Raw genomic sequence first — 24,323 nt, 5'->3', positions numbered from 1 at the left:
TCATTCATAGAGAAATCCAAATACAGCACAAAAGTTAAACAAAACAATCTCATTAAGTGACAAAGCAGTGAAAAGCCCTCCTGCGTCTCTAGATTATTTAAATTTTATCCTCTTTATAACAAGTTATTGATCTTAACTTAAAAGAGGACTTTATTCCTCTGTTGTCTGAAAATGACAATTTAAGGATACACTTCTAATACCAACACATTCTAAAAAAATGCATAATTCTTGGCCATGCATCATGGCCAATAACATCAAGGAAAATATTCAACAGGCAACGTTAATGTGTTACAAGACTTTAAAGCTGGCTTGTTGCAGAGGCATCCGAAGCACTGCAAGAATGCGGTCGCGCTTTGGCACGGGCCTTACATCTGGGGTGAGGAATTCGCCCTTCACAGGAGGTGACCGTCCAGTGCTGCCCACTTAGCTCCTGTCTCCTTGCGTTCACCCTTGCAATGGACACCTAGACCCACTGGAAAAAAAGAGAGTCACCCATCATGCCATGGCATGGAAGAGACCTTTTCTGACACCCTTATCAAGGCAAAGCAATCCAACCAAAGCAAAACAGCAGAACAAGGAATAAGCCAAATCTTTACCACCCAAGGCTGGACAGACCAGTGGCTTTCTCAGCCTGTTTCCTACAGAGTCCAGGGGTCTTCATATCATTTCAAAAGAGCTGCAAAAGGCAATTAACCCAGCTGCATCATAGCTTGAAATTCACTCTAAGATAAATTTCCTTTGGAGACCCCTCAGATCAAAGAGAACATTGGGATTTGCTGCATTTAACCAAATGGCTTCTAAAATGCTGCCAGCTGTTGAGTAAAGGCCTTTGCCTGTGCAGTAAACTGACTCAGCTAAAAGCTGCTTTATGTGAAATGCTCCACAGTCAGCACAAAGTGAGTCCACACACAAGATTTTATACCATACAATTTATTATTTCCATTATTATTACACCAAAATGTCAAGCAAGATCTTGAAGATTAAACAGCAACAGTTAGCATACTAATAGACATGCTCATTTGCAACTCCACACCCCATTCCACAGCTTGCAAACCACTCAAGCTTGGAAAAACATCCAGCCTACCACAGTTTTAGCACTTCCCAATTTAATTCTCATCTTTAACACTCTTGTTCAGTGCCCTGTGTTGTTGAAATAGTGCAGCACTGCTCTGGTTGCCCATTCTTCTCACCTTCTTACTCTTGCAGGTGGAGACCACTTGGTTTGTGAGGGTCAGTGGTTAATAAATCCTTTCTCTCCTCTATCACAAGACATGTCATAGATGCCAGCACACATACAACGTTGGCACTGCTCTGTTACACATAGGCATTAAAAGCCTTCCAGCTCCTCCTCCAAATCCATAAACCAGATGCTTTTAGAGGTGGCACATTCACTCTGTCTAACTATGCTTAGCTGAGAGATGGACATTCCTTAACAAACACCGCACTAGATCTCCATAAAATGACAGGTTACCTTTTGCTCTTTCAGTTGTATCACCTTGTTGCTAGCTAAGGGAAGCGTAGGCAGTCTCTTTTATGGCCTTTATAACTGTCTTTTATTAAAAAAAAAAAAAAAAAAAAGCTCTTTGATAATTAAACAAGTCTGTGCTTATTCAAAAAACCTACACACATTATCAAGAGGCTTAGCATTAAGTTCTGGGGATGAGGGAACCTTTTATACCAACCAAGGGGCCATTCATTGCTATGCTCTCTGTTTTACCATTTAGAGAACAGAGGTAACCACATCCACTCAAACAAGGGCAGGGAAGCTTAATTAACTAACAGTTACACAATGCTTTTACAGGGAAGCACGTGTTTACAGTTTCATTTTGCAATAATTAGTGTCGCGTACTACAGCAATGTCTCCAGGACTTTAATACCTAATCCACATGAGTGACATTTTACAGAACTCAGCAAAAAATCCTCGTTATTAAGCAACCAATTATCTCTATGTCTCTATGCCGTGTTCTTACAGGTGCCCTGACATGTCTCCGAAGAAGCAGGTAGTAGGCAAAAGTTTGAGTTGCTCATGACTCAGTGATATTAAATCAGTTTGCTTTAACTAACTGTCTCTGATGCAGTGGCTGCACATTTACCCTACAATTAAAACAACAAAAAAAGTATGTTAAAAAAGTATGTTCTGCATTCATGGAAAATGAGCCTGATTCAGATGGCTATCTGAACACAGGAGTAGAGCTATTAAAAGAATGACTGATTTAGTGTCTTCTGGGCTAAAACCGACACATTTTCCAGGACTAGTCAACACAGGTATCCAAAGCAGCGTTCTCCATCGGGATACTTGCTTTATTACTGCAATTCTTTTGCAAAACTTCCCTTGAAGTCAAATCTTGACTTTGGTGTCTGCTGGGGTCAAGGCGACAGACCAAAAGACCTGATCAGGCAAGGAGCTTTCATATCGTCTGCTGATAAAGATCACTGAAAGTCTTTAGTGGATGTATCTTTTCATACTGGTTTCAGAAAACAAAATACTTCATTTCTGAGCAGGCCAAGTCACAATAAACATGAACTGAAGCTCCAGCATTATTACAGGTAGCATGCTAACCTCAAGAGAATATAGTGTTTTTCCAGAGGCTACCCCTGCTTATCTCCTGTGCAAAACCATGCTTCCATTTGATCACTGTCAGATGCAGAATGAGTGCTGATCTCTGAAAACACCTGAGGCAACCTCCTTCTTCTGGGAGTATCTCCCTATGTTTTGGAAATACAAGCTTGTCTGCAAGCACTGCTAAAGTGCCGGCAAGAACTGATCCAGACATTTCATGCCATTCTATAACTTGTCAAACAGCTACAAGAGCCCTAGGGGAAAAAGGGAGGAATTTTGCAAAGGCAACATCAGTGATATTGTACACAGATTTTAAAATCAAGGGCATAGAAAGGATTTTAAGGTCATGCTTGGCATCACATTAATAAGTCTACAGTAAATCAGGTCTATAACAAAATAAAGAAGAAAATTACATTTGTGAATAAAGATATCAAGATAATAAGAAATAACACAATCCCTCAGTTTCTTATGGAATTGCTTAACTCAGGAGACACTTGTCTTTGCTCCCTAGGGTTGCCCCACTTGGACACCCCATCTCCCTGATGGTTTTCCATCTTTGGCTACACATAGCTGACAAATCCACTAAGATCAGCCTTGATGCACATATATACCTATCTCCAACTTTCCATCTGTGCCAGAGCAGAGGTTTTCCTCTGATTATCTGTTCCTTCAATGGCTAGAACAAATGTGGCCATCAAACAGAATTCACTATTTTCAGCCTAGGCAGCCTTGGCTTGACCACTCAGCCCAGATCTCCTGTCCAAGGTCAAACATTTGCACAGTGATTTGTTCTGCTGAGCTGCCTCTTGTTGCTGTTCTGTTAATTAATGATAACAACAGTGCTGAGCAAGTATTTCCAGCTAGTGCTCACACTAGAGCTCTTGTGATGCTGATGGCCTGCTTGAAACTTGGCTAGCCATCCAGCCTGGAAAACTGAACCTTGGCCTTCCTTGCCTGTTTCCCACAGGCAGATGACCTGGCAATTCATCCACGCATTTTCCGCTGCATTCCTGCACTCATCACCTTATTTGGAGTTCAAGATTTGTCACATTTTCCTACAACATTTGTTAGAAATGAGCTTTACCCAGTACATAGTTTTAAACTGCTTTGAATTTAGAGATGAAATTCGGGTCAAACTCATACTCTGGTGATATCATCAGCTGTAACTCTCATGTCCTGATTTCTGTCTTGCCTATAGCCAAACTGGCTGGAATCCTCCGTAGTCTCCGCGGCTGCACGTTTGCTGGTAAATAAAATGGGCCAGAGCTTGTCCTCTGCCTTTGAGGCCACCTGGCACAGCCTCGCTTGCCTGTACAGTGGAACCCCCTGGCCTCTCCCAGAACTGCAAGGCCACATCCAAATCGTCAGGTGGGAATGGTCCTGGCCAGCAGGAGCAGCCATGCCTGGTTGTCCTCTGAGAGAACATTGACAGGGCCAGGACAGCACCACGTCTGTCACCACGCTGAGTACAGGTCAACTCACACCAGCATCCATGTCACAACAAGTCCTGGCCTGTGCCCTAGTCCTGAGTTTAAAGCCACTGAGTTTAAAAGAAGGAATTATGAGTTTACAAGAAGTCAGAGCCTTGGATCTCTCACCCAGGTGTCCATCATCCAAGTAACAATTCTCCTTGTTCCAGATCTCTGGCAACCCAGGTGTGAATGGAGGACAAATCTTTATCCTCTGAAATCTCAGGCCTGTGTCCTGGCCTGAGACACAGCTTGATTGCTTACCTGCTGGAAGAGACATTGTGCATTAGCCACTTGCTGTACAGGTCAATTTTTTTGTAAAGGAAATGCTTTTTAAAATTTCCCTGCCATTAGTCTCATTAAATGTGAAATACTTGAAATTGCAGAAGTCCTTTCAACTAGAACACTGCAAAAACACTTCTCCATCAAGATAAAAGCACACCAGTGATTTTGCACTTAAAAGACAAGTGAGATGAAAGGAAGGTCTCTTCACAATGGTTGCTGCCAGCATAAGCGATTCCTGCTTACACCTCCCTTTCCAGATAAAGAATTGGAAATTGCTGCCTTGCCTTTCCCTCCATCCCCACTCTACCACCTCTGCCACCCCACATAGGAGCTACCCATTCACAGCATGTGCTCTGCTAAAGCCCATGTTAGATATCTTAGCTGCAGACCCACCTAATCCCTCAGTCTCATTAGGAGATACACAGATATACTAAGAGCAGAATAGTACATGCGCACCATTAAGGGATCAGCCACTCAACAAGTTATCACAGACAGGGTCACAGGATGGTCAAAGTCAGATGGAGATCACCCTTGGAGATCATCTAGTCCACCCCCCATCCAAAAACTGTCCAGACATCTTTTGAATATCTCCACGGATGGAGACTTTACAACCTTTCTGGGAAACCATGACCTGAGACACAACAGCTGGCATTACCCAAGCATGTGCTTTTAACCCTGCTCATCTGTGAGTGGCTGACTTGGCTCAAGCCTGAAGTGGGCTAAGGGCACATAGGGACAGTCACCACTGCTCTGCTGACAGGGAATAACCTGTCAGCTGCCATAACTCATAAATAACGTCCGAACACTTGGTCAGTTTTATTACCTGCTGGTAAAATATTCACTTTAGCTACTTTTTTCCTAAGCGCAAGTTAAACCAGTTTAACTGGATCTCTATTTGGGTGGGAGGGGGGATCTCTGGTACTCAGGCCTCCTTGTTCAAACTGTGCTTGATGCTGGCACCGTAGAGTTGAGCAGCAGAGCACTTCTGAGCCCAGGACATCAGGAGAAAAGCTATTCCTACAGTTATTACAACCGCTCAGTGCTGCTGTCCTCCACAAACTCTGCCTGTTCAGCTCTCCTCTCATCGTTACTGACAGACCAGAAAGCGTTATCTCATTTTACTCAGGAGACACCTAGAAGCTCTGTATTCCCCTGTCTAAGAGCAATGCAAGCCTGCAGCAGTTCTGGGGCTGTGCCAACAACCTTGGTCCCTTGGTCCTTCCAGCACCCTGTTGCAGAGGGCCCTTTGGTCCCACTTGGCCAGAGCTGCTGTAGGAAGCATCCCTACAGCCCAGGGCCTTTTCCCTGTGGGAGGCAGGGGGAAAACTGCTGGAGAGCCAGATGCTCTTGGGGCAGCAAGGCAGCTTCTCCCTTGGGAACCAAAGCCCGGTGTCACCTGCCTGCTTCCCTGAGTCACTGCCTGGTGTCACCCAAGAACTTAGCAAGTCTGCAGGTTGCCCCATTGTGAAAATAGTCAAGGAAATGTTTTACTGAGCTGAGATGCAGCTAAGGTAGGATCTGTTTGTGACTGCTGCAGAATGGATCTGTGATAGCAGCGGGTGCTGCCCCTTATGACCACAACCTGGAAAGGTCAAAGGGATCAGTCTCACTGTCTCAGCAAAGGCCTAAACCCAAAATATAGACAATATAAAGAAATAAACTTTACAAATTTGTTTTTGAACAAAACAGAGCCCTTTAAAATGTGGAGATCAGGAAGGAAGAAATTTTTACAGACAATGCTGAGAGTGAAGTTAAACCCAAGATGTATTGAAGTCTTATTGAACTGTTAAAAAAATGTGCTTCTGTATTTGAACATGTGTTCTCAGTAGTTTTTACATATTAATAGTCAAGTCAGGACATTGTTCAGAGTTACAGAAAGTCAGATCTCTGCATCAAAGCAATTGTCTAAAGAACTTTCAAAATTACAGTTATATTTTCCACAAGGTTGATGGGTAACAACCATCAAAAACCCAGATAAAGACAATATCTGGGAAAAGGGTCTGAAAAATCAGGCCCAGCTGTCCCATTCTGTGGTATGGCCTGGCTCTGATCTGAGCAATGTGCACATTTCCTTTACTACACCCAAGTTAATGCTACAAAGACAGATTAATAAATAAACCTGTTCACTGAAGGATGACACTAGTCCAGTAGTTGGCAGCAGGAAAGGTTAGGTTTTTCCTGCTTGCTCCATAGAGAGCAAATCTTACTAGTTTTTATTTATTTTTAGAGAACGGTAAAGGCTGCATAAACTTAGGTGTTTACATACTTCTAAATAAACTTTCCCTGGACTTTCACCAGGTTAATTCTAACATGGCAGGCATCCTGCTATTTCTACCAAATGAACAAATTCCTAGTACACTTGCTTGGCAGGGCTCCAGCAGAAAATAGCACAGAGAATAACTCAGAAAAGAACTAGTAGCACTACCACTGCTGGCCGTGCCTCACTGAGAGGAGAGGCCCGTGGCCTGTCCTCGTCTCAACCCGCTGCTGTGACACCCCATCCTTGCCCAGGGCTCCCAGGGGTATCGGTGCTTCCATGGTCACATATTGGTGCTTCCATTGTTCCCTCTTTACAGTCCAGCTGCCGACTGTGACCGCAAGAATTGCGAAGCGAAAGAAGTAATAGTTAACAGCCCTGCACGTTGTCCCTTATTTGACATCAGATGGGGCAGCCTGATTTATTCTGCCCCTCAGGGAATGAGTAATCCCAAAGTAAGATCAAAAAGTGACTTTTCTGTCCAGACAGTCCTGTATCTGTGCTCCAGGTTGCCAGTGGTCTTGAAGACCATACAGCCCTCCAGTACCGCGATAGCACAGATCAGTGCCAGCAGCTTAAATGGATAAGAACAATCTTAAAGCAATCCCTTGCTTCTCAAAGGTGCAAAAAAAACAAAACCAAAACAAAACAGAACAAAAAAAATATGGGTTGGGCAAGATTTGGGTGTTAATCTGTACATACAAATAAGTATAGATGTGTGTGTATATTTGGTGCAAATAATTAGAGAAAATGAGTGTCAGATTCACAAAATGCTGTCTAGCAAAGGTAGACGCCCTTCTGAGGATAGTATACGTTTTTTTCTCTCGCAGATCGGAGGTTGAGGTGCCAGCCATGATCAGCTGCCTCTCAAAAGGGGCAAGAGGGGCAAGAGGTTGCTGCTCATGCAACAGCAATGTCACCTTCTGGAAGAGCTTCTGGGCCCAGGACTAGAGATAAACCAGGAGCGTCTCCCAAACGTTGCGCTTTGGCAGCCAAGGCTCCCGCTGGCCCCGTGCCACTGTGACCGGATCCACACACGGTGCTGGGAATTTGCACCACACACCTCCAGCCCAGGCTCTTCAACACCAGCCAAGACAGTATGGACCAGCCCTGCCGGCAAATGGTGTTAAAAGCCCATCAGGGAGGATTTTGGTAGCCAGTTTTCATCGATTTTCCTAAGTAGTCATGTGCTGAGCAGCACTTTAGCTTTTTGCAAGTTTTCTCCTTAATTCTCAGCAGCCCTAAATTAAGCAGCCTTTGCAGCAGGGAAGCATCATGACTCCAGTAGGAACAGCCTCCAAGCCTCCCAGCATTGCTGCTAACCGCACAGCGCTTTGGGTCACCGTTCCAACGTGTTTCTGTCTGCGGCAGCCAGACGCTTCAAAATACGACTCATTCATCTCACTTTGACAGTCAGTTCATGGAGACACCCATCCTCAGGGAACAGGGAATTTGCTCACTTCTCCTGGCTGGGATGTTTTCATCCCTGATCTCCCAAAGGTTTTCCTTCTTGCGGAGGATGGTGCCATGCAAAGAGCGACTCATCTGCAAGCCCCAGAGCCCAAGCAGTGCTGGGGACACCTGAGGACAACTCTGCCTCTCGCAGGGCAGTAAAACGGGCCAGGGAAATGCATTATGTCCCTGCAAGCCCAAGACATGGTCGTGCAGGGCTGAACACAGCCCAGCTCTCACCCACATCCCCAGGCCATTTCACAGGCTGCATGTTTTGGGTTGAGCTGCGTAATTTCCTGACAGCAAAAATCACCACTGCCCCGATCTATCTGCGCTCCCTACCAGCTCCCCCACCACCTCCACGCAGCACCAGGCCTCGCCTCTGCCCTTTCCCCAAGCTGTAGCTGAGGTCCAAAGCCCTTTGCTGTCACACCTCATCCTGAGCAGATGCAGCCACCGCAGCTGATGGTCAGGGATTGCAGGGAAATGACCTGGTGGTGCCATTCAGGGCCCTGACTGCCTCGCCATCCTCCTACTTGCACCAGCCACCCCAGTTACTCGTATGCTGCACAGGACACAAATTGGGCACACACCACAGGCTCGCTTCTACGCAGAGCAGCACAGCTCTCGTGCCTCTGCATAGTATCTCTGCTTATTTATCTAAATAACCACCTTAGTAGAGCTTTGGTTACTAAGCACCTTCCAGGATTAAGGCTGACAGCAACAGGTAGCAGCATCCACATCTACATCCGACTGCTCAGAACTACCACAGGGAGTCAGCACTGGGCATCCCAGCTGCCTCCTGCACATCTGGCACACTGGGCATCCACGCTGCCCCCCACACATACAGAGTACTAGGCATCCTGTTGCCTCTGACACATGTGGTGCTGGGCATCCTGAGCGCCTCTAACCCGCCTGTCCCTGGGCGCCCTGCTTGCACATCTGCCGCGGGGCACCCTGGCTGCCTCCCGCACATGTGGCCGCGCTCGCCTCGCGCCCGGCCGAGCCGCAGCCGCAGCCGCAGCAGCAGCGCCCGCCCCGCGCGGTGGCCGCGGCGCCGCCGCCGCCTCCCGCTGCCGGCCAAACCTCCCGCCCCGCGGGGAGGCGGTCGCCGGCACCGCCCGCGGGCCGGGCGGCCATGGGCAGCGGCAGCAGCCGGCGGCGGGGCCGGGGCGCGAGCGCGGCGAGCGCGGCGACAGCGGCGACCGCGGCGACTGCGGCGGCAGCGGCGACAGCGGCGGCAGAGGCGACAGCGGCGGCAGCGGCGGCGGATCGGGAGCTGCTGGAGACGGTGCTGGCGGAGTGCGAGGAGGCGGCGGCGCCGCCCGTCCCCGCGGCCTCGGGTCGCTGCGCGGCGGCGGGAGGCGGCGGCGCCGGCACCGCGCGCGGCCCGGTGAGTGTCGGGCGGGTGGCGCCGCATCCCGCGCAGCGACACGAGGGCTGCTCGCGTCCCCGGCCGCCCCGGCCGGCGGCAGCCAAGGGCCGCGCGCCGCGCGCCGTGTCTGCGCTGGCAGCTCCTTCCCACGGCTGCGCAGGTCCCGCTCTCCCTTCCACTCTGTGTCCGGTGCAAGGGAAGCATCCTTCTGGAAACAAGGCCATGACACGCTCAGATTTCTCCCTGCTGCTAAGAGTTTCTCTTCCTCCCTCAGCTCGAGGAAGTATTACAATATTACTCTATAATACGTCATGCTTTTCTCTTGGTAGGGCTTAAAAGCAGAAGTTTTGAAACGTGAATGTAAAACTGCCATTTAATGTTTGCCAATCCACGACGATTACAGTTTCACTCTTCTTAAAGAATCGTGTTCATCTTTTTCTGTTTAACAAATAATGGATTTGCCTGAATAGAGCTGAAACTAGTGCTCCTCCCTCCATACCCCCATTTCCCAAACCAGCAGCATCTAAAGCATCTGAGTATAAGGCCAAAAAGCACCGTCATCTCCAGTGTGAGCTCAGCGCTGGGGACTGCACTCTGTCTGCTAGATAAATGATGCTCCCGGCAGATGCACAAAAATCACAGGATTAGAAAGTAATAGATTTAGTAATATTAGTAATATTAGAAAGTAATAGATTGAAAGATGGAAACAAGAAAGTAATAGATTGAAAGATGGAAACAAGTATTTTAAACCCAGAACTTTCTGCTTTGCATGCCCAAGTCTTACTCTCCTTAGAATTATTTAGTTCCCCTTGCCAAACTCCATATCCACAAGATAATGAGAACTTTGATAAAAAATAATTTTACCTTTAGAAAACTTGGTGGCAGATCAGCATGAAAACCCTTTTTTTCCTTTGGGAAGAAAAAAAAAAAGAACCCTGAGAGAAAGTAAGAGAAAAATAGAGGCCTTGTGCTATCATGCTCTTTTAACTTCATCCCATTTTACAGCAAGAACTGGAGCTAAGTCCAGGATGGATTTTCCTTCTGGGTGACTCTTGTGTATGAACAGTCCTCCCAACATTCTCCATTTAGCTTTATGCACAGGAGTAAAGGCTGTTGTGGTCTATTTTTTTTCCCATCTCTGAATGTGAGCATCATAGTTGGAATTTTTTAAAATAATAATTATATTGTTCTAAAGTGATGTATATTCTTACTAAACACATATTTCAAAAAAGAGCAGGGAAGTTGCCCCCACCATGGAGTTAGTGGTTCCTCTTTCATAAAAGAGGGGAGGACAGCTCCCCTGTGATTTCAGACACTTTCCTAGTAGGGCACATGACCCCAGGCAGGTCTTTTTGGGCTTACCTGCATCCAAACTAGTCTTAGATTAAATGGCTGCCTTCTGCAGAGAGCTTGCAGCAATGAGCAACTGCCCCGTAACTGCTGGGCACTGTTAGCAGGTAGCGACTCAGTCTTAAATGTCATCATACAAGTTACTGCAGCCTAAAGGTGTCATCCAGCTTGTACAGGCAGCCTTAGGTGCCCCAGTCAGGGTGAAGGCACCAGATAAAATGCCCTTTCATCTGCAATGGGCAAGCTGCTTGCAAGACAGGAAAGCATTACTGGTGTTTTGCAATGACATAGAGAAAAATCTGAGGCTGAGACAAAGTTCTGGCCAAACTTGAAGCTATTCATAGCAGTATTTCCCCCTGCCTTGAACCCAAGGTAGGCACGGTCCGGGTCAAGAGAGCAGTCATGGCTTGTAGCTCTGGCTCCTTGAAGTCTCCGGCCCATAAGAAAGAGGGATGAGGCTGTTCCCAGCACAAAGTTTTGGTTGTTTACTGGATGCAGTTTAGTCTTTTAGGTCATTGTGCAAGCTGCAGTCCCACCCATCCCAGGAGGACAGCGCAGAGCTTTCTGGAAAGGGATATGAGGCTCGATGCGTCACTAGTTCCTTACTAGAAGTTTTGAGGGCAATTTCTCTTGATCTCGGCAGCTTCTCAGCCAGCAATTTGTACTTGCTGTCATGTGACGGGAGTGGGAACTTCCTCCTCTTGCCCTGCTCAGCTGTGCAAACCATGGGAAGGGCAAAGAGTGAAGGAAGAAGAGCACATTGATTCAACAGAGCAAGGGAAAAATGAGGAAGGAGGAAAGGAAATGAGACAGCATACAGCAGAAAAGTGACATGAGAAATACAAGCAGGGAAGGAGCAGAGGCTGTGCCTGAAGCTGGGGACTCACGAGGCCCAGTAGGATAGAGCTTGGGCCGGGTTAGGAGGAGACCTGCCAGCAAAGGGAGGTTGCCTGAGAGAAGGGCCAGCTCTTCGGTGTAGTTGTGATTTGCATCAGCGCGTGTGTTTGCTCCTGAACTTTGGTGTGTTTTGTCATCCAGCAGAAAGCTGGCAGCTCCCATCAGAGGTCGAGCCAGATGGCAAGGGCTGGTGAAAGGGAAACTGCTGTACTTAAGGGCTTGAGCCAACTCCAGCGCATTCAAATAGCGCTTAGGAGCGAGAAGCGTAAAAGCTCTTCTCAGCAGCGGGCTGGGATCCGTACCCTGGTGGGAACCTGAGCCCTGCTCCTTCTGTGAGCAGCTAATGCTCATTTCCAGGCTGGCTGTGGCTCCAGCTCCCCCCGCGGGAGGCGGATGATTTTACATGCTATTTGCTTCTTTGCTCAGCACAGAGAGAAATATTTGTGGTTTTGCAAATGCTTCCACAGCACAGACCAGAGTGGCGGCTCTTGGTGGAAACCGGGAGCGAAGCCGTGGCCTTGGTTTCCTGAAATGGAAAATTGCACCGGCATGCTAAGGTCTTGCTTTTAACAGCTTTTTCCACTGCGCTGTCACTCCTTCTTTCTGGAGACCAAATGTGCTTGCAGTAACCCAATCACCTCTCCCGTAGTCCCGGAATAACCCGGGCGGATGCATCAGCGCTAGGCTGGAGGGACTGGCATGTGTTTGCAAAACGCCAGCCCAGTCTTCAAAGCTTTGCCTGTTCCGTGCAGGCAGACAAACGCGCTTTGTGCGGGTCTGCGTGGAGCAGCGGCACCCTGTGGCTGCCCGGCCCCGCTCCGTCCTCCTCCGAGCGCCAGGCCACGCTGCCGCCGTGCACGGCGTTGTGTGGGCACGTTTCGTTTCATAACACGCTAGTTCTTTACAGGATCAAGTGTTTTTTTTCTTTCTTTTTTTTTACCCTGCTCTTGTTAAAATATGCTTCCCGCTACAGAAATACGATCTCTCTAATCCTGTGCTGCTAGTACTTTATTTCAGCATTTTTGTCCTGTTTGTATTAGTGGTCAAAAAAGCCCTTGAGGCAAGACGTTCTCATTCCCTGTTCAGAGAGCTATAAGCAGTTGTGTAGGGGGCAGTTCTCCACTGGCCAGGGTGAATCAAGAAAAGGCCTTTTCCACTTTAAACCTGAGGCATTGGAAACCTCAGATTAGGGGGAGCAGCCCGACGAAAACCCCAAAGAAAGTTGGAGCAGTTCAGACCCCTGCAGCTCTGCAGGCAATTCCAGGTCTGGTTCGGGCTGCATCCAGGCAAACTCAGGCTGTGGCGTGGGAATGGGGATGAACGTGTGTGAAGAGGGAACAGGGAGGGTGACCGTGCTGGGCATCTCTGCTCTCACACGAGCATCATGTTACAAAACCGCAGCCCATCTGGCTCTGGTGACCCTGTGCTAGAGGGACCAGTCTTCTCGGAGGTTTCCACACTCTGCTGTAGGCGTTGCAGGTGGCTCAGGCTCTCTAGGCCGCCCTGTACGTGATGGGCCTCAGGGACACGTTGAACCTGATGGGACCTAAAGATGGGACCTTCAGAGCACTGTGCTGCCATTCAGAGAGACCTAGAGTGTCTCTCTGATGGATGGAGAGTAGGGCAGAGCGGAACCTCATGAGGACAAGGACAAGGACAAGGACAAGGACAAGTGCAGGGCCCTGCACCTGAGGAGGAATAACCCAAGGAACCAGTACAGATTAGGAGTTGACCTGCTGGAAGGCAGCTCTGTGGAGAGGGATTTGGGAATCCTGGTTGACAAGAAGTTAACCATGAGTCAGCAATGTGCCCTCCTGGCCAAGAAGGCCAATGGGATCCTGGCCTGCATCAGGAGGAGCGTTGCCAGCAGGTCGAGGGAGGGGATCTTGCCCCTCTACTCAGCTCTGGTGAGGCTGCACCTGGAGTATTGTGTGCAGTTCTGGGCTCCCCAGTGAAGAGGGATGTGGAGCTTCTAGAGAGGGTCCAGCGCAGAGCAACAAAGATAATTATGGGACTGGAGCATCTATCATATGAGGAAAGACTAAGCGAGCTGGGCCTGTTTAGCCTGAGAAGAGAAGAGTGAGAGGGGATCTGATCAATATGTACAAGTACCTGAAGGGAGAATGTAGGGAGGATGGGGCCAAACTCTTATCAGTGGTGGCTAGTGACAGGACAAGGGGTAATGGGTACAAGCTGAAACACAGGAAGTTCCACCTCCATGTGAGGAAGAACTTTTTTCCTGTGAGGGTGACAGAGCCCTGGCACAGGCTGCCCAGAGAGGTTGTGGAGTCTCCTTCTCTGGAGATCTTCAAAACCCACCTGAATGTCACCCTGTGCCCCATGCTGTAGGTGCCCCTGCTTGAGAAGGGGGGTTGGACTAGATGATCTCTAGAGGTCCCTTCCAACCTCAACCATCCTATGATTCTGTGTAAAGAGACTCAGGGCAACATCTGGGCCTGTAAAGCAGTGGCTGCCCAGCACCAGTCCCTGTGGTCTGCCCCGTTTCATTGCTGGATTGTCCCCGGCATGGCTTTGGCCTGGGGTGCTTTCCCAAGCAACGATGATCTGAGATAGGCAGCATGAATTTGGTCAGTTTTGTAGGCTAGGATATTTTTACAGTTGAGTCACAGAACTTTCAAGCTCACGGGTTTCAACATAGCCCCAGTGGGCTGCTCGGAGCTGCTGCGAGTGTGCAGCTGAGCAACGAGAACCCCAACCAGCGACCGCAGAGACCCTGCACCCCAAGAGCCTTGGCTTGAGCACCATCTGAGAACAAGAGCTCCTGCGCCATCTTCCACCCTGCCTTGCTCCCCACAAGCATGAGGGCAGCTGACTTGTATGTGCAGCAGCGTTCAGGCCACTGTTGCTCCCATTTCAGAGTGTTAAATTAAGCCAAAACTGGATGAATTTAACATCCGAGCCTGAAGCAGTTCAGGAGCTATTTCCTACATGGCTCAGCCATCTGTGCCGCAGAACTTACAGCACATGGTGGAGGGACAGAGCAGCAGCAAGGGACATGAACCTCTTCAGCCCTCCCACCTGCACCTCGTGCCACCTGGGCTCGTGTGGACTCAGGGACACACAAGGTACGATGCCGGTCATCGTTCTGGGGCTGCACTGCTTTGTGGTATGACAGAACCCAGCACAACAGGTTGTCGATCCATTCTAGGAATAGGGTGGAAAGCAGGGAGCCACACTGAGGTCCGGATGAGTAATAAAAAGATGACTGCAAGCTGCAGAAATGAGAAGCTGACTTCATTTGTCTGTTAGCAAGGGCTAGGCCAAACAGGCCAGCGATTACCCGCTTAGCTGCGGGCTAGGAACCCACTAATATTAAAGTATTGTCAAGCGTGCATCACATTAACCCGCATAAAGCACTAACACCAATTATCAGCTGAACTTGCACCATCGCAGACGTTACAGCAATCCTGAGCAGGCAGGGTAGGGCTGGGCTTATTTTGTCTAGTTCCACGCAACACGGCGCGCGACACGTCCTGCCTGCCACTTGCACCATCGTGTCGCTTGGTCATCTCGGATGGCTGCATCGCCAGCCCCTCTCAGAGGGGTTGGAAACAGCTCCTGAAACATGGTGGCTTTGGCCACCATGAGGTGGGAAAGCGGAGACTGGAGTTGATTTTCACTCCTCCATAGCTTTTCTTGATGCACTAGATTAAGATGTCAGCAGAGACCTACCTGCGCCAATGCGGCGTGCTCTTGGGAAATAAGTGTTGTTGCTGACAGATCCCTTGGAGAAGGTAGGAGCTAATTCTGCACAGAGAAGCAGATTTTGCTAACCAGAGCCGCTCTGTCCTGATGACTAATTAATTCTGTCTTCCACCCACACACCACGTACAGCTCGTAATGTGGAGGAGTCAGCTGCAAGGAGGAAAACCAAAGGGCAACCGCCTGTGTGGCTCAGACTCCTCCCTGAAACAATCCAAACGACATCCAGGAGTGCTAGAAGATGGATCCTCCTGGCATCACAGCAAGGGACTGCGCCTTGCTTGTGTTGCTTGTAGGAGATTGCCAGGAAACAGTCCTAAATAACAAGAAGGGAGCTCCATTTATTCCCTGCCTGGTTTCTCGTATAGCCTCAGCAACCCTTTGATCCAAGGAGCAGTCTCTAGAGCAGTTTGGGCTATTCCAGAAAAAAACAAATCTGTTGCCAAAGAGCAGGGGCTCCTCTGAAAGGAGGTGCACTTGGTTTCTAGAGGCATCAAAACATGCTGCAAGTCTTTGGTAAAAAAATAATTTTTCAGTTTTAAGCAAGCACTGAGATGAGAAAGAACATGGAAGGCAGTGACCTTTCCCAGCTCCAAAAATGTAAACTGCTCGAGCTCAACTAGAGGAGCCTGTGACCCATGTCTGTTGCAGTCCCACTCACCAGCTCAAGCGTGGGATCCAGAGATGACCGTGACAGCACAAAACCCACCCAGGAAAACATGTGGGAGTTGAAGTTTGCTGCCAACGGTCTACCTGCCTCCCAGTATCTGAGTCAGCTGTACTTTAAGCCTCGACTCCAGGAAATCTGCATGAGCAGCAACTAAAGAGTGAGTGCAGTGAAAACCTCTCCCCTGCAATTAAAATCAGGTAGTTGCAGTTGCTTCCCCTTTGCTCTGTTCTCTTTACTCAGCCCCAGCCCCCCGCCTTTTTTTTTGTGCAAAAACCAATTTCTCCTCTCTGCCATGCTGATGAAACAACTTTTCTCTTTTACTTTCTGGGTGCCAATGCCTTAATTTCTTTCTCCTCATTGCCCATTTAATGTTTGGTAGTGACATCATGAGAATGAGAATTACGTGTATGAATCAGGCCTACCAGATTCAGGACTGCACAGAGAAATAAATAAATAAATTCAAAGTAAAGGGACAATGGGAAAAGGAGGACAGCTTGAGGAAAAAATAATGACTAGACAAAATGGACCTGGTTATTAGTAAAGTCATGATCATTGCCCCTTCCCTCCACTCCTTCATGAGAGTACAATAAAGAAGCCCGAAAAGATGAAAGTGATACTTTGGGGGGAGCACTTTACATTTGGCCTGGCTGTAGTGGCTTCATTTTATTACTGGTCTGATTTGGTGGGCTCCGGTGGGCATAAGGTCTGATCATCTTTTCACTTCATATCCCACTAGACCTGGCTTTGGCTGGCCCCATTGGTGCCTCAGTGGACATCTCCAGGATTGCAGCACATGAAATGTGGATATTTCACCTCCAGACCAGAACATTTCAGCCAGTATAGGGCTGATGCATTGTGAGTGCTTTCCAGCAGAAGTGACTTGTCAGATGAAAGGATGAAAGGTCTACACTCCGAAAACTTACTTCATTACCAGATCTTTTTATACTGCTACTTACTAATCTGTGTAGTGTGTATTCACAGGAAATTTGAAAGTTTAATTGAGTAAAATGCAGTGATTTCACTTCCATGGCCTGAAGTTGCTCAGCTATCTATCTTGGATGCTGGCCTCACTACTGTTAATACAAGTGTCTTCCTTGTACCTGTATTGACTTCCCAAAAGCTCTTCAGGGGCGTAAATGCAGATATGGCCCATTAGAGACAGAAATAACTTTAAAGTAGTGTAATGGAAAGCTATGATGCTCTGATATTTGTTCTTTTCAAGGCCTTGCTGACAAGGAGCCCGCCAGACCCAGAGAATAACAACGTCGACAATGAGTGAGTAACCCTTTCAACTCCCAGCTTATGTCTTTCGTTATCACCATGGCTCTAGGCTGGTCTGCTTTATCGCATGCACAGAGTGACTCAAGGCATAGAAAGCTCTTTCCACCGCGTGTTCTCAGACTCTCCCACCACAGATAGTTGCACGCACTGATTTCCCATGTGCCTTCCCGTGTGGCTCTGGGCCAGTCTCTGGCCCCTGGACCTAGCAGAGGAGAGAGCATCTTCCAGCTGGCAGCCAGGACTCTGGGGTGGAAGGGCCTGGAGTAGCACAGGCTGGAAGGAAGGAAGAAGAAGCAGGCAAAGCTGTCCTGCATAACTCCTGCCGTGCTAAAGGGAAGTGGGAATAGCATCAAATTGTTTATAGTCCTAAATTTAGTTCCTTTAAAAAATCCAGAGATTTAAAAAATCCAGAGATGCACTACTTGAAGAGATCCAGGTTCAAGCTTAGTACAGGGCACAGATTCATTCCTGGGCATGAGCAAGACAGAGTTAGGAAGCCCGCATGTTGCAAAGTCATAGGGCAGGAGCTGTGCAGAAAACCAGGGAGGAGGGCTCTGGCGGGTGGCTCAGGCCATGATTCACCATAGGTCTCCAATGGGCTCTGCAGCGTGATTGGAAAGAGGAAAACATCTCTTTCCTCCCCAAGAGTCATCATAGGTAAAGCCTATGATAAGCTGCTGCACTGCAACAGCTAAAGACACGGGAGTCCGTCTAGACTGGGGAAAGGGGGGCTTGCACTGGGTGCCAAATAAAAGAAACCTGAAATCACCTTTCCAAAAGCAAAAGCAACAGTGCCTCTAAATCCACCTGCAGCAAAGAGCAACGGGAACACTTTGATGCACGTGTTAAACCCAGATGAAACTTAGAGGCTTAAAATATCATTTTAAACCATCACCTCCTGGCGCTAAAGAGCGGCTCTTCGAAATATTAAGGCCTCTGTGCGCGTCACGCCACCCCTCTGCTTCTGAGGCACCCATGGGCTGGAAACCTGGAAAACTCGGCTGCCAGGCTGCGTGACCTACTAACGCCCAGCAAGGCCCATGGACACTGGATGGATCCTGTCACTCCTTGTGCTCGGCGCCGGCCACAGCAGAGCTGAGGGCACCAGTGATCTCCAGAGCGCTCAGAATTGATTCCCCCTGCTCTCCCCACAGCTGGCAAGGCCTAAGCGCTGCTGCGCTCCCCGGTGTCCCCGCGGGGCTCTGCATGGGGCACAGCTGAGCAGCGCTGCCCTCTGAGGGCTCTGCGGCCTTCGCTCGCGGTCTGCGCCCCACCGACGTCACCATGCGCCCTCATGTGCCCTTAACGCACGTGTCTGCAGTTGGGCTTGATGATCTCAAAGGTCTTTTCCAGCCATAATGATCCCATGATTCTAACAACCACGATGTGTAGGACCATAATTTCTACTGGCAAGAACTACATGCAAGCACTCTCTGGAAGTGCTTGAGCATCTCAACAAAACGGTATAGTTTTGTGGAAGGAGTCAAATTGCCTCAAGCCAGAGAGATGGTTTTTAACCTGTGTAGATGCCTCATACTTCACGGTACAGACTGGTGTGGCTAGGGTTACAACCATCAAAATCAGCCTAGCCTTGGTAGGATTGCTTACTGAAAAAAATACCCATAAAACCAGTTACAGAAGAAATAAATGTCAAGCAGTGAGAAAATAACTAGGTACGGAGGCTGTCACGGATAAGCTCGCTCATCTACAATACAAGCTTAATATTATCTGTCAAGGGAGCAGTCACTTGAGAGAGGTGCAGACCTGCTGCACTACAGAGCTGCAGGGCAGCAAGACAAGGCAACATCCATCAGATGGGGAAGGGATGCCTGAAAACTCATGACCACTGTTTTTGTGGGGGATATATATTGTCTTTTCTTAAAAAAATAGTCTGGCTAAGAGTATGTTTGACACCAAATAATCACCTAAGGCACTAATAAGTACCTTCCAAGTGCACGGGAGTACAACTTTATGTATTCTTTATGGTATTCTGCTACTTTTCACCCCATGGTTCGTCTGTGACCCATTCTTAACACCTGGTAAGCCACAGGCTGGGTGATACAGCCCAGGAATGGTTTATTATTGCTCACAATGCTTGTGTCACTATCAGAGTTAGCCAGACTTTTTCGACCCATTTTTCAGTCACAATGGCTTCAGAAGGCTTTTTAATGATTAATCCTGGACTTTCTCATCCTCAGAAAAATAGTAAAAGACAATGGCCTAGATTCATCCTACCTAATTTTTAGACACTTACCTGAGGTTTCTGCCAAGGAACTTGTGACCCACTGCCCTGGTAGGGACATCGTCACCAGACCCCACACCAAGGAGTTGCCCAGCTCCACGGCCCACGGCAGCATCTCAGCACTGCCATCCATCCCAGCCACTGGGAAGGCTGGCACACCGTGCCCCATGTCTTGCTCCAAGATGGTTTTGCTCACTTTTGGTCTAATTTTGCCCTTTGCCTTCCTTTCTTCTCAATGTATAGTTCATTGTCTTTTCATTAGAAACAAATTATTCTCCCCTTTATCTTAAAACACAGGGAGGCCTTTAGTTGAGGTAGAGCTCATTTCTTGCTTTCCTTCTGCTTAAATTGCTTTGCTTTACCCCTTTAAATCATTTTTATTGCTGCCTTCTAGACTCCCTCTGAGCTGTTAATATATTTTTAGTAGTGAGATACCCAGAAGCCTGCACAGTAATCCTGATGGAGTTGCATTAGCCTTTTCTTTGCTGTCCTACCACACCACAAATTTTCCTCTCATATGCTTTCCAATTAGCTCTTTTCCTCCCAGCATTACTGTTTTTCAGGCCTTTCACTCTCCCAGAACAGCTGTTTTTTTGAGTAATTTTGCCCTGTCAATGGACTGACTTGTTATTTTCCAAATCGGAAAGTCTAACAGCCCTCTGTTGTATTGCGCAGGCAATGCTTTGACATGATTGCAATCCTCCCATCTCCAGACATAGATCAGAGCAGCAAGGGGCCTCCTCAGCTTCTGGAGCAGCCAGTTGCTCCAGGCTTTGTCCAGTTGCTTCTTGAAAATTTCCAAGAGTGGAGGCTGCACAGCCCCTCTGGGCAACCCGGCCCACTGCATGGTGGCCTCATGGTGGAATCCAGACAGCACCTCTCATTTTTCAATTTATTTCTATTTTTTCCTACTAAATAATACTGAATTTTGACACAACAATAGAAAATGAGCAGCAACTTGCTTTTCCCCATTTCTCTTTGGTCATGAAATAAAAATGGCATTATTTTTTCCTGCCAAATTCTGGAATCCCTATGGTAGGGGACTTTTTGCTTTTGTCATTTTAAAAACACATGCATTTTTCAGTGAGGTTGAATTTTACCTGGAGATTTTCTCCCATGGTTAAAGGTCACGATACAGACCAGGGCATCAAGAATAATTAACAGTGGGAAATTATGTAATTGCTGAGAAGACAATGAATATTCTGTGGGCCTGCGAGCAAGCTGCCAAGGGCTCTGCTTCTAATTCATCTCATAATATAAAATTAGTTTAAGGATTGTCACAGCAGAGTTCAGTCAATAAATCTTGTGCCAGTTGTGTGTTTAAGTCATATTTCTACATTTCTTTTTTTCCTGATGCTTATGAAGAATTTGCTTTGCAACTGCTGCTGGCTCTTGGACACTGATTTTAAATCTTCTGCCCAGCTCCTTATTTTCTTTACTTCAGTGGAAAGCAGATTGTTCACAGTCTATCAGAAGAAGGAAGATGAATGAAGGAATAAACAGAAGAGCTTCCCTGCTAAATCCTCCATGCTGCCATTTATGGCTCTGCCAGTGGACCTGGCAATGAAGGGCACCACACAATGTAAATGCACAGGGGAACCCACATGGCCCAGCTGCCATGCTAGGTGGCTCCAGGAAAAACATAAAACTCTTTCTGACATCTGCAGGCCATGGCGCTGACACAGCTAGATCAGCTGGATTTATGGTCTTTCTCTCCTAGACAGTTAAGAACATAAAGATGCAGTTAAATTAGTCTAGAAGGACATTGATTTCTGCCTGTTTCAGAAACCTCATGGACACTCCCTTGTCCAAGGAGGACAATTATGGGCTATCACAGAAGACCAACACTTCTAAAAGTATCATTCACATATGACAAAGCTTCCTTAGGAAACCTCTGCCCAACTAGAGGGACAAACATTGTCCGTCTTTACGGGAGAAGAGAAACTGATAACAGCATCTCTAGCACTAGTCTGCAGCTGACCTGGTGAGAGACAGGGCCCTAGGTTAGATAAAGCCTTCAGCTAGTGCCCATATCCCACATCTGAGCCTCGCTCACAACTGGATGGTACAGTGCTATCCACTTCAGATTTACCTATATGAGTCCCCCCTAGCTCAGCACCTCAGCATTATCCATGTCATGGAGCAACGTGCCTAGACATCCAGAATCTGAACCTAGAGGCTCAAGTTTCTTGCCTTGCAGTTCCTTACAAAATCAAGGGAACACAACCAGCTCATCAGCTTCCCTTGCATCCTGAAGGACAATATAAAACAGACCTATCAGTGAACTGAAATGTTCGAATTCTGCAGACAATTTTTCACTATTTTTTTTTCTCATGCAGAGAAAGAGGAGATACTCATGCAGGGAATCTATTGATTTTCATTGTACCAGACATAAACCATTTCCGAGAATACTAATAAAAAAAACATTCAATTTCTCTTCTGAATCTTACATCAGACATCACTCATCTAATAATTATATTGATATGAAAACAAATGTAAGCTATCTGAGCAGTTTGAGGAGGTTGAGTTCATTTTTTGGTTGGAAGTGAAATCTCTTATTTAACCAGCTGAAGACAAAGAAAGCATAACCAAATTCCTGGAGTGATAGGACCTCACTTTTGGGGGGCCCAGTGTTCTATAAAATTACCTAACCTCTATCTCCATATCTCAAAAGCGAGGTATGAAATACCAAAGCAGTAGAAATGCAGGCCATTCTTGTCAGTAACAGCCAGCCTTCTTGAGAGAGCAGACAGCCACAGGACATACAGACCATGGTCTGATACAAAAGAAAAACCTTTTCCATAAACCTGAAACTAGTAACTAGTGTAAAGGTATGCAGTAATTTAATTAAGCCTTGAACAAAGTTGACCAAAGGGTTATGGGAGTTGGATCTGAAGTATTGTAAAGGCTTTGCTGTAATGAAGAAACAGAATGACATAGATGTCAAGTGGTAGTAAATATGAGCAAGGGATGTTTTTGTGAAGTATGAAAAATAGAGGTGGTGTAGCATCTGTCTCAGCAAGCCGTGGTTGTTTAACCTTTTCCATTTTTTTCACAAAAAAAAAAAAGCAAAATAAGGTGGTTCTTGTGCCTTCAGAGCTTGATTTGCTTTCATAACAATAACGAATTCCTTTAACCAGCAGGCGCTCACAAGAAAGTAACAAGAAGCCCGAGGGACAATCCACAATCTCGTATGATTACTCTGAGGAGGAGCTCATGGCAAGTATTGAGCGAGAGTATGGCCGCTGAATCTAGTCCCACATGATGAGAATGTCAAGCATGGAGCAGACTACTAACAAAATAACCCCTCGTGCAGTGGGACAGCATGAAAGAGGTAGAAAAGGCAAGTTAAGAACAAAAGGCCATGCGACTGCTTAGGAAGCTTGGAAGAGCTTTTGAGGAATGTCTCTCTGACCAAGTCTGACTGAGAACATGCAAAATCCTCACCAGCTGCTGAGTCTCATCAGCACAGCTGGAAAAGGGACCATGACATCTTGTAAACCAATATTTAAGAGCTCATTTCTAAATGGTATTTGCCTATGATGATATACCAGAATGTAAGTGTTGAGATATGGTACTTTGGAAGAAGACTTCTTTGTCTTAACAGAAAAAAAAAGAAAAAAAAAAGTAGTGAAATCATTCAACTAAGATCTCATGCAAGAGAATGTTGCATAAAATTAATGTTCTTTCCAGTTAGGAAAGACAGGACAAATTTGCTCCTTTTGCCAGGCAGGCCTCAGTTCCAGGTCTGAATGTGGCACTGTGTCTTTGAAAAGAGTTGCCAATATGGGAAATAAAAGAAAAAAGGGGAGCAAATCTCCACTTTGAAAAGGAGGTAGTGTAATGCAAGAGTTCAAATCCCACTGCATAGACAAATGAGGCTCTGGGAAATGAACAGGGAACCTAAGATTTGTACAGAGAGCAAATGGGCCCCGGCTTCCTCGCGCCCACAGCAGCATCCTGGAGATGTGCGGCTGCGGAGTCAAAGTCCAACGCCTCCAGGGGAGGATCCTCACAGAGATTTCTTCACAGCTGGTTCACTGGCATGGATCCACCAGAGGAAACAGGAGGCTGCTCCTCTGTGCTTGTTCATCATCCGCTTTGAGATGGAGTTACACATTATCGTAGAGCACTTCTTTGCAATCATTTCTCTGTGTTCAGCATTATCGTTCCTGTCTTTCCCAGATATTTCTATCCCTTAACAGCTAACCCAGAAGAAAAGTCACTACACTTTATCATTAGAGGACTGAAAAGTAAAATGGAGATTCTGGAACTCCAAAGAAAACAATACATTTTCAGTGCTAACTGACAGTGAAACCTGATACTTTCATGTTTCTGCCTTTATGTTACCTGCACCTTAATGCATTATGATTAACTGCTTATTACCAGAAGTAGAAAAATATCTTAAGATATTATATTTTTACTTCTCATTTGTAATTTCTTATATCTATAAAACAGAAATAAATGAATCTGTATCTTATGTAACCTTTAATAAAGGCATAAAATGTAACTTTGAAAAAGGCTTTCATTTTGACTGTTATATCCAGTGAACTTTGATTTGTCATTGTCTCTTATTTCCACAAAGAGAAATCTAAATGAGAGAATTCATTCACCCAAATTACGAAAGGAGGAACTCCCATTCCTTTATTTGACTTTCCTTGCCAACATGATAGAGCAAGAACACCTATGTCATACATGGTTCAGAGGCCTAGTGAATCACTGTGCAAGTCTGCTGAGAATAAGCGAAATGGAGGATGGCAGG

The 24,323-nt window shown here is 47.0% G+C and overlaps 1 protein-coding gene across 1 annotated transcript; it reads left to right on the top strand.

The window, feature by feature from the left end:
- The first annotated feature begins 241 nt into the window (after positions 1 to 241).
- On the top strand, positions 242 to 22,848 carry CYS1 (cystin 1). The gene is made up of 4 exons (XM_088536249.1): positions 242 to 401; positions 9,250 to 9,416; positions 17,261 to 17,313; positions 22,705 to 22,848. Exons 1-4 carry the CDS (start codon positions 242 to 244, stop codon positions 22,808 to 22,810), a joined length of 486 nt encoding a protein of 161 aa, XP_088392375.1. The 3' UTR covers positions 22,811 to 22,848.
- Positions 22,849 to 24,323: the final 1,475 nt, after the last annotated feature.

This window comes from Tinamus guttatus, unplaced genomic scaffold, assembly GCF_059628265.1.
Source record: "Tinamus guttatus ecotype Peru unplaced genomic scaffold, ASM5962826v1 Tinamus_guttatus_pri_ptg000653l, whole genome shotgun sequence".
NCBI classification, from domain to species: domain Eukaryota; kingdom Metazoa; phylum Chordata; class Aves; order Tinamiformes; family Tinamidae; genus Tinamus; species Tinamus guttatus.
Note: the sequence above shows the minus strand (reverse complement) of the source record. Positions and strands in the feature narration are given on the sequence as shown.